Source organism: Schistocerca serialis, chromosome 9 (genome assembly GCF_023864345.2).
Source record: "Schistocerca serialis cubense isolate TAMUIC-IGC-003099 chromosome 9, iqSchSeri2.2, whole genome shotgun sequence".
Taxonomy (NCBI): domain Eukaryota; kingdom Metazoa; phylum Arthropoda; class Insecta; order Orthoptera; family Acrididae; genus Schistocerca; species Schistocerca serialis.
Genome location: NC_064646.1, coordinates 168,151,407 through 168,162,935, shown reverse-complemented (window position 1 = coordinate 168,162,935; position 11,529 = coordinate 168,151,407). Strand labels below are relative to the sequence as shown.

At 38.2% G+C, this 11,529-nt stretch overlaps 1 protein-coding gene across 1 annotated transcript in view; it reads left to right on the top strand.

Annotated features, from left to right (window-relative positions):
* Window positions 1-319: 319 nt before the first annotated feature.
* LOC126419201 (snRNA-activating protein complex subunit 3-like) overlaps window positions 320-11,529 on the top strand; it is a 64,984-nt gene continuing 53,774 nt past the window's right edge. The window contains exon 1 of the mRNA XM_050086336.1: window positions 320-719. Coding sequence (XP_049942293.1) covers window positions 508-719 — 212 coding nt within the window. The 5' untranslated portion in view covers window positions 320-507. The remainder of the gene's footprint in view (window positions 720-11,529) is intronic.

Genomic DNA, 11,529 nt, shown 5'->3' with positions numbered 1-11,529 from the left:
TGAAACCGGTTAAGAAATTAAATTTCTTTTATGCAGTTGGTTCCTGATTATTTTCATGTATACAGCTACAGTGCTGAAGAAAATTGGTAAAATACTAAACGAACACGTCTTTCTCTCATCTTTTCAGTACCACGACGGTTTTGACACGAGACTGCTGAACCAGCAGCACACGGAGGCACTACTGTATCAACTGTCATACCATTTGTTGTGGCGTAACTTTTGTTGCTTATGGAAACATGAGTTCACGATATAAGTGGTAGCATCATTTTAGTGGCGCGTGGAAGTTTGTCTGTATATTATATCTTTCGCCAAAGATCTTCATTTTAGAAGAGCAAGTGCAGAACAGGTGGGGGTGTGTATGTTTTTATTCGTTGATTGTAGTTGCTTGAGTAATTGGTAGAGTGAAAGGGAGGTATCACATAGGATAAACGTTGTCACGGTTTTGATGTAATAGTGTGCAGTTTTGTTTGAAACAGAATTTTCTGTATAGTATTTATTTCCTGTAACATGGATTTCTTATACGAGAAAAATGCGTCGTTTGAAACGGAGAAAATTTACTTGTCAAGATACTTTCAAGAATTCCGATTATCACTGGAGACCGTGCCAAACACTGTAACCATTACAAAAAAGAAACGCAAGAAGAAAAACCCCAATGAACATAGTCTCATTGGTAGAAAGATTACTCCGGAGGAGCATAAAGAGCTCGCGGAGAGGTGCAGGTCAGTGCATGTTTTATTATTTTTACGATACATTTGTCGTATTCAACAGATATTTGTATATGGGACGTGAAAAGAAGTCTAAGGTGTTCTTTTAATTTAAATGCTATATAGTTACTTACTTTTCGACGTTATCCCTTGGAACTATCATTTTCGATTCCCCCACGCCTCTTTCGCTCCGTTCACCCGGTCTTAAATTTCCGTCTACCGTTGCTTACTGTATGTACTTTTCCCATCGTAGCGCTGGCCTTCCTCTCCTTCTTCCAGGTTTTAAAACATTTCTTGGCCACCTTTGGTTAGGCATAGGCCCTACATTTTACGTGCCAGTATCACAGAAGCCTTCTTTCTCCAACGTTTTTGTTATGGAGAACAGTGTCTCCATTCGGCTCCACACCTCCTCATTTCGTATCCTGTTATGCCCAGGTAGCTGTAGAAGTTTTCTCATACGTTCCATTTCAACTGTTCTAATTTTGTCTGTAACTTTCCGTGATGGGGACACGTCTCGGCTCCTTCCATATAGAACTATGTTCTCCACCATGCTGTGACATATTCTTGTCGTAGTGCCTTTCCGTATATTATTATTCCATATCCGAAATATTCGGATATAGAAGCGTCCGATTCCATCAGTCTCCTTTGACCCATGACGTAAGGGTGTAGGGTGTTGTGTGTGCTCTGTTCCAACTATGCCATACACTTTTTCGTCCGAGGAATCTACGATCAATGCAGAGTTTATGAATTGGTTGTGTTTGTAGATGTCGTCTTGTGTTTGATGGCGCCCTGTGTGTGTGTGTGTGTGTGTGTGTGTGTGTGTGTGTGTGTGTGTGTGTTACTACATACACGCGGCAACAAACATGAAAACACGTATAACTAAGACACCGTGGTTATAGTGGGTGGGGCAGGTAACAGTATTTACAGAGATCCTAGGTACAGTATGGAGTGTGACCTGGCGAAGATTGCATCAGCATCGAAGCGTACTACTGTTGAGTTTGCTGATGATACAAACATTGCAATAAATAGCAAATCAAGTGTAGTCTTAGAAAGATCAGCCAATAAAATATTTGTAGACATTAATCACTGGTTCCTAGCCAATTCTTTGTCACTAAACTACACACTACATGCAGTTCAGAACTTGTAAGGGGTGTCCCAAGAGTATATGTCTAACATATGATGACAAGAAGATAGAAGAAGTGGACGGTGTTAAATTCTTGGGATTACAGCTTGATAATAAATTCAACTGGGAGGAGCACACCACAGAACTGCTGAAGCGTCTTAACAAATCTCTGTTTGCAATGCGAATTTTGTCAGACATAGGGGATATAAAAATGAAAAAGCTGGCATACTATGCTTACTTTCATTCCATAATGTCATATGGGATTATTTTCTGGGGTAATTCATCAAGCCAAGCTAAAGTTTTCCGGGCACAAAAACGTGCAGTAAGAATTATATGTGGTGTGAACTCAAGAACATCCTGCAGAAGCCTGTTTAGGGAACTAGGGATACTAACTACAGCTTCCCAATATATTTATTCCTTAATGAAATTTGTCATTAAAAATATATCACTTTTTCAAACCAACAGCTCAATTCATGGAATCAATACTAGAAATAAGAATAATCTTCACAAGGATTTAAAGTCACTTAGTCTTGTACAAAAAGGTGTGCATTATTCAGGAACACACATTTTCAATAACTTGCCAGCAGCCATAAAAAGCTTAACAACCAATGAAATTCAGTTTAAGAGAAGCCTAAAGGATTTATTGGTGGCCAACTCCTTCTACTCCATTGATGAATTTCTGAGGAAAACCAACTGATTTGTATATAAGTACAACATAACTTCTGCACAATTTCAGTGCAGTAATGTGTTCACTGAAAATTTGTGTGTGTGTGTGTGTGTGTGTGTGTGTGTGTGTGTGTGTGTGTAAGTATAATCTAACTTCTGCACCATTTCAGTGCAGTAATGTGTTCATTGTAAATAAGTATTACAGTAGTTGTATTACATGTTTCTTACCTTATAAATAAATATAAAACTTTTTTATTTTAAATTCAGTGCAATAGTATTTGTAAAATGACTCTTAGTGTTCATTAAAAAATGACGATCATTCCACTTGGGACCTGTGGAATGGTACATTAGCTTATTTGTTTTAGTTTAAATATTTGTCATGTATTGTTGTTTTTCTGACATGTTCCACATCCTGGAGGACCTCCTCACTACGGATCAATTGGAATGAAAGTAAATCTAATCTAATCTAATCTAATGTGTTCTTGGGCGCCATGACCGACCACATTTGAACTCTTCTGTCAGAGTTAATTTGGAGCTGGAATGGCTGCTTATGTCGGGTGCAGGGTCAGACATTGGTGTGGTTCCTGTTGTTTCTCTCAGTAGGTGGGATTATACTAGGCATGGCATTCACCTACAGGAAGGGGAAGGGTAAATTGCCTGGGGAAATAGCAGGAAAGTTTAAGGGGGGAGGCACTGTCATGAGTGGTAAAATACCAGTGGTTATAGGATTCAGAAAAGACCCTTTTTTAGGGTAGGGAGGACAGAAAGGAAGCAAATTTTAAGAGGTTTGAACTGAGACAGACCTTCAGTTTGAGAAAGAAATCAAAAAACATAATTCCAGCTTATTACGTCAGCATAAACAGCTATTGGTTAAGAATTTTCTAGTCAGCAGATATTTTAACTCTACCCAATTTTAACTCAGGTAGTGTGAAATGTCAGCTATCTTTATTGCATCAAAATATTCGAGGACTGAGAAATAAAATTAATGAACTAACTATCTGCATAGATGAATTAGTCTTCAAACCCAGCTGACATAATCTGCCTCTCAGAACATCATGTGACCACTGGTATAGAACTTTGAAGTGTTACAGGGTTTAGGTTAGCATCTCACTTTTGTAGATCAGAAATGGAGAAAGGAGAAGTTGCCACATTCATCAGGAGCTGTCATAAATTTAAGAACATAGATATTCATAAATTTTGCCTAGAACCGCATATGGAAGCATGTGCAAACAGAATTAGAATTTCACAAAAAATCCTTCATAATATTAAGTGTGTATTGAGCACCTGCAGATAACTTTAATCTGTTTGTAAACCACCTTGAAGCTGTACTGGCCCATTTGACAACCAAAAACAAAGAAATAGTGGTTGCTGGTGATTTCAATGTAGGTTTCCTTAAAGACTCTCCCAATAAGATCTTATTTGAGTTAGTAACACTATCATTCATCTTAATTCCCACAGTAAAGTTCCCAACTAGGGTAGCAAATTGCTCAGCCATCGATAATATCTTCATAGAAAAGTCCAATGAACAAAATTATATTACTAAACCAGTAGTCAATGGCCTCTCAGACCATGACATGCAGTTCCTTCTGTTAAATTTTAATACTGAACAGGATATAAAATCTGTTAAAACTGAGCTCAATAGGGTAATCAATAAGCCAAAAATTGGTTATTTTAGGACACTCCTCAGAGACATTCCACTGGACTGATGTTTACAGTGCTCATGGCATGAAAGGAAAATAAAAACACATTTGCTAATGAAGTGCTTACCTTATTCGAACACTGTTTTCCCCCAAAACTTACCAAGGTTAGAGCAAAGTCTTCAAAGAAGCCGTGGATTACTCAAGGAATAGGGGTATCTTGTAAAACAAAAAGAAAACTGTATCTGTCAATCCGAAACAGTTCCAATGTTGATGCTATAGCACATTACAAGAAATACTGCAAAATATTAAAGACTGTAATACATATGTCAAAGCAAATATATTACAAGGAAAAGATAGTCATATCAGATAACAAAATAAATACAATATAGGATATAGTGAAGGAGGAGACCAATAGAACCAGACATGAAGAGGAACAAATAGTATTAAAAGTAAATGATACATTGGTGACAGATGTGTATAGTGTTGCAGAACTTTTTACCAAACATTTTATAACTGATACTGAAAAGATGGTGTTGTCAGGTTCGGTAGATGCTGCTATGGAATACCTCAGACCAGACATTTCAAGTAAATTCCATAATATGAATTTGACCCTCACTACCCCAACAGAAATAATGTCCATCATAAAATCTTTAAAATCAAAAAGTCTAGTGGGTATGATGAAATATCAACAAAGTTAAAGAATGTGATTATGAGCTAAGTAACATATTAAGCTATCTGTGTAACCAGTCGTTTATCAGTGGAATATTTCCTGAATGGCTGAAATATGCTGAAGTTAAGCCACTGTTTAAGAAGGGAGATAAAGAAATAGCATCAAATTTCTGTCCAATTTCACTGTTGCCAGCATTCTCAAAAATTTTTGAAAAAGTAATGTACAGTCGGCTTTATAACCATCTTATCTCAAATAACATACTGTCAAAGTCACAGTTTGGATTTCTAAAAGGTTCTGATATTGAGAAGGCTATCTACACTTACAGTGAAAATGTGCTTAATTCATTAGACAAAAAATTGCAGGCGGCTGGTATATTTTGTGATCTGTCAAAGGCATTTGACTGCATAAATCACAATATCCTTTTAAGCAAATTAGAATATTATAGTGTAACAGGAAATGCTGCAAAATGGTTCAAATCTTATATCTCTGGCAGGAAACAAAGGGTGTTATTAGTAAAGAGAAATGTATCAAGCTATCAGGCATCATCCAACTGGGAACTAATTACATGTGGGGGTCCCACAAGTTTCCATTTTGGGGCCCTTACTTTTTCTTGTGTATATCAATGACCTTTCATCAGTAACATTACCAGATGCCAAGTTTGTTTTGTTTGCCGATGATACAAACATTGCAATAAATAGCAAATCAAGTGTAGTCTTAGAAAGATCAGCTAATAAAATATTTGTGGACATCAGTCACTGGTTCCTAGCCAATTATTTGTCACTAAACTTTGAAAAAACACACTACATGCAGTTCAGAAGTTGTAAGGGGTGTCCCACAAGTACATGTCTAACATACGATGACAAGAAGATAGAAGAAGTGGACAGTGTTAAATTCTTGGGATTACAGCTTGGTAATAAATTCAACTGGGAGGAGCACACCACAGAACTGCTGAAGCGTCTTAAAAAATCTCTGCCACACACTGCTTGGTGGCTAGCGGAGTATATATATGTAGATGCATTTGTTGATGGTTTTTAAATGTTTCATTAGCTGCCTTTTCAGTAGGGGGACTAGTACTGTTTTTGTCTCTTATCTACAAAAAGGACAAAATTTGCAATTTATGAAATTGTAAGGGAAAGATTATTTTTGTATAGGGCAAAGCATTTAGACAAGTTGATTGAAAGAAAGTTTACAAATTGGAGATAATGTTTTCTTGTTTCTTTTTTTTCGTGAATCCTTTGCGTGTGAATGGAAATTGATAGTTTATCTTGAAAGTTATAGGTTTTTGAATACACTTTATCAGAGCCTGGACTTGCGCATGACATTGCACTGCATCTCCATTTCATGGAAAATTTGCTCCTTCAAATCTCTGGTTCTTCTGAAATACTTTGGATTTGGGGTAACCCCAGAGAAGAAAATCTTTAGCTGATAAAACTGATTAACAGGGAGGCAATGGAGTATCACCAATTCTGCTGGTGAGACAGTCAAGAAATAAGAATGTAAGCAAATCCATTGACACTGCAGCTCCAATACTTCTTTCACTGTCCTCCTGGAAGATTGTTTCCTTATTTGCTGTGTAGGCATTGAGCCCAGTCATAAAATGCTACCAACATGTCAGCATAACATTCAGAGTTCACCGTCACTGTGTTACGTTGTTCATATCCAAAAAAGTAATGTCTGATTATTGCCCAAGATGGTATTGTACATCAAACTGTTACTTTTCTGAATGGAGAGGGACTTTCATGTAGGGGATAGGGTTTTCATCACACCAATATTGAAAATTGTACTTGTTGTAGACAAAGCCACTAATGTGGAACTACTTTCCTATTCATCCGTAATCTGTGATGTCTATCTTCATTTTCTCCAAGAACGTGTAACATCCCTTGGTTAAAGCATATGTGGCTATTGTTACCTTGAGGGTGGAGTGGTAGTAACCCGCATATTACTGCACCTCCACCACCGCTACTGTTTTGCATCTCGACACATGCACTCATTTAAATAGCACACCATTTGACTATTATGGCCCCCCCACCAAAGGCCACCAACCATGGCCCACCAACTATATCACCTGTAGCTGATACAAGTGGCCCCTGGCAAGCAAATGTACTGACTACAACTGGCAGCTCTTGTGTATTTTCTCTAAACTGTAATGTACATACGCTGCCTGCAATGACCAAAAATAATTGGTTCCTTATGACAGTGTCGTTTTGTATGTTAAGAGTTAAGACATATCTTCTATGGATTGGTGGGGGGGGGGGGGGGTGTAACGGAAATGTCAGATTCCACACATCTGCTTTGACCAATGATATCACCAATATGGTGGAAACGACCATTTACAACTACTCCCATATTGCGACTATGATGTCATTATGTAAAAATGACATCAAATACAATAATAGATCGAAAAACCACCAAACACACATTCCTCCAAAAATATAATGAAACTGACAGGACAAGCGGGGGAAATTGGGGGTTTTTGGGTGGAGACAAACTAAAAATAAACACACTCCACTAAACCGAACGACAAAAACGATAAAATAAAACGACCACAACGTTCCCAAAATCAACTAAAAACAATATCCACTGGAATCGAACATTTTCCCTTGACCTGTTATCCTTAAGACATCTCCACATATAACAGTCCCTGATCCAAGACGCCTGAACTTTAGTAAGTCTCATTTCTTCACGACACACTGAACACTTCACTACTTCAGCCAACAGGCCAAATAGCTGAAGAAATTTTATTAGATACAACACACTGTCCCCCATCATCGCTGACAACCAAAAACTGTTGACCTTGTCAGTCATATGCATACCTACCAAAGACATAAAACAAAGCGATTTACCAAAATTCACACACGCCGAACAGAAAAAAAAACTAGAATAATGTCGACATAACAAAACCAAAATCGTTAACTCACTTAAAAATATTCCGCTGAAAGCACAGTCACCACCAATACCACACACGTGCAATGCTACCACGCAAATGAACCCATACGCCTCATAACACGCTAACCATAAACACACTACCAGAGAGAACCACAGATTTCAACAATATGCCACCTATAAACACGCCACACATGCAAACTAAACTAAAAACATCACCTAACACACAACACATAAGCACACCACCAGAGAGCACCACCAATAGCATCAAAACGACACCTACAAACACCCCACACTCATAAACTAAACTCCCCGCCGTCATGACTTCATGTATCACAACAGCCTTACGTCACGGGTCAGAGCCGACTGGTGGAATCGGACACTTCAGTTGACCGGTGATAATGGTGGTGGTCCTCAGTCCATAGACTGGTTTGCTGCAGCTCTCCATGTTACTTTATCTTGCGCAAGCTCCTTCATCTCCAAGTAACTACTGCAGCCTACATCCTTCTGAATCTGCTTAATGTATTCGTCCCTTGGTCTCCCTCTACAATTTTTACCCTCCACACTTCCCTCCAGTACTAAATTGGTGATCCCTTGAAGTCTCAGACTGTGTCCTACCAACCGATCCCTTCTTCTAGTCAAGTTGTGCTACGAATTCCTCTTCTCCCCAATTCCATTCTCTACGTCCTCAGTAGTTATGTGATCGACCCATCTAATCTTCAGCATTCTTCTGCGGCACCGCATTTCAAAAGTTTCTATTCTCTCCTTGACTAAACTATTTATCGTCCATGTTTCGCTTCCCTACATGGCTACACTTCGTACAAATACTTTCAGAAAAGACTTTGTGACACCTAAAACTATACTCGATGTTAACCAGTTTCTCTTCTTCAGAAACACTTTCCCTGCCATAGCCAGTCTATATTTTATATCGCCTTTACTTTGGCCATTATCAGCTATTTTGCTCCCCAAGTAGCAAAGCCCATTTTCTACTTTGTGTCTCATTTCCTAACCCAATTCCCTCAGCATCACCTGATTTTATTCAACTACATTCCATTACCTTTGTTTTGCCTTTTTTGGTCATCTTATATCCTCCTCTCAAGACAGTGACCACTCTGTTCAAATGCTCTTCCAGGTCTTTTGCTGTCTCTGACAGAATTACAATGTCATGGCAAGCCTCAAAGTTTTTATTTCTTCACCATGGCTTTTAATTCCTACACCAAATTTTTCTTTTGTTTCCTTTACTGCTTGCTCAATATACAAATTGAATAACATCGGGGATAGGCTACAACCCTGTCTCACTCCCTTCCCAACCACTGCTTCCCTTTCATGCCCCTCAACTATTATAACTGCCATCTGGTTTCTGTACAAGTTGTAAATACCCTTTCGCTCCCTGTGTTTGACCCCTGCAACCTTCAAAATTTGAAAGAGAATCTTCCAATCAACATGTTGAAAGTTTTCTCTAAGTCTACAAATGCTAGAAACTTAGGTTTGCATTTTCCTAATCTATTTTCTAAGGTAAGTTGTAGGATCAGTATAGCCTCACGTGTCCCCAACATTTCTACAGAATCCAAACTGATCTTCCCTGAGGTCTCCTTCTACCAGTTTTTCCATTCGTACGTAAAGAATTTGCGTTAGTATTTTGCAGCCGTGACTTATTAAACTGATAGTTCGGTTATTTTCACATCTGTCAACAGGTGCCTTTTTTGGTATTGGAATTGTTACATTCTTCATGAAGTGTGAGGGTATTTTGCTCACCAGATGGAAGAGTTTTGATGTTGTCTACTCCAGGGGCCTGTTTTGACTAAGATCTTTCAGTGCTCTGTCAAACTCTTCACGCGGTATCATATCTCCCATTTCCTCTTCATCTATGCCCTCTTTCATTTACATAATATTGTCCTCAAGTACATCGCCCTTGTATGGACCCTCTATATACTCCTTCCATCTTCCTGCTGTCCCCTCTTTGCTTAGAACTGGGTTTTCATCTGAGCTTCTGTTATTCATATAGGTGGTTCTCTTTTCTCCAAAGGTCTCTCTGTAATTTTCCTGTAGGCAGTGTCTATCTTACCCCTAGTGATATATGCCTCTACATCCTTACATTTGTCCTCTAGCCATCCCTGCTTAGCCATTTTGCACCTCCTGTCAATCTCATTTTTGAAACATTTGTATTCCTTTTTGCCTGTTTCATTTACTGCATTTTTGTATTTTCTCCTTTCATCAAGTAAATTCAATATTTCTTTTTACCTACTTGATCCTCTGCAGCCTTCACTACTTCATCCCTCAAAACTACCTATTCTTCTTCTACTGTATTTCTCCCCTCCATTCCTGTCAATCGTTCCCTTATGCTCTCCCAGAAACACTGTACAACCTCTGGTTTAGTCAGTTTATCCAGGTCCCATCTCCTTAAATTCCCACCTTTTTGCAGTTTCTTCAGTTTTAATCTACAGTTCATAACCAATAGATTGTGGTCAGAGTCCACATCTGTCCCTGGAAATGTCTTACAATTTAAAACCTGGTTCCTAAATCTCTGTGTTACCATTATATAATCTATCTGACACCTTCCAGTATCTCCAGGGCTCTTCCATGTATACAACCTTCTTTCATGATTCTTTAACCAAGTGTTAGCTATGATTAAGTTATGCTCTGTGCAAAATTCTACCAGGTGGCTTCCTCTTTAATTTGTTACTCCCAATCCATATTCACCTACTACTTTTCCTTCTCTTCCTTTTCCTACTGTCGAATTCCAGTCACCCATGACTATTAAATTTTCGTCTTCCTTCACTATCTGAATAATGTCTTTTATGTCATACATTTCATTAGTCTCTTTGCCATATGCTGAGCTAGTTGGCATATAAACTTGTACTACTGTAGTAGGCGTGGGCTTCGTGTCTATCTTGGCCACAATAATGGCGTTCACTATGCTGTTTGTAATAGCTTACTCGCACTCCTATTTTTTTATTCATTATTAAACCTACTCCAGCATTTCCTCTATTTGATTTTGTATTTATAACCCTGTATTCATCTGACCAGAAGTCTCATTCCTCCTGCCACCAAACTTCACTAATTTCCACTACATCTAACTTTAACCTATCCATTACCCTTTTTAAATTTTCTAACCTACCTGCCCAATTAAGGGATCTGACATTCCAAGCTCCGATCCGGAGAATGCCAGTTTTCTTTCTCCTGATAAAGGACTACTATATTGTGTAATCCCCATAGGTCTGCAGTTGTGAGTTGTAGACTTATATTGGCAAGCAGAGACAAAGTAGGCTTCCATTCCTTATTTTCATGAAAGTTTAATTTCAAAACAGTTGTCACAACACTGCTTAGAATATTGACAGTTATTTTCATCTGTAATTTTCAGGACAGTCATCTATTGAAACAGGTGAAGTTGTAAAGGTATGTGTCAGTAGCAAGTAACTTCTGCAAGCACTTCAACAAAAGCTTGTGCAATTTTACTTCTGCAAGTCGATTAGGCAAGTTAATTTCAGGAACCTGCTGCAAGTGGAAGTTTACAGTGCCATACTTAAAAACCAGAGCTGCCACCACTGGTTGGTAATGCATTAATATCACTGAAGGAAAAGTGTGATGAAAAACAAAAAGGTTGTGAGAATGTCAAATGCTTGTTTCCAAACTCACTTGTCTATTGTAGGCTTGCAATGAAATATTCGAAAACAGAATATAGAAATATGGCAGGCTGTACCACAAAGATATTGCCTTTTAGTTACTCTTCAATTTTTGCAAACCCTAGTTATTACTTTTATTACAAATGTAATTCATGTATGTTTATGCTAGCATGAAGAAATCAGCTAAAATTTATAGACATCTGTACTGCTATTTTGCTTC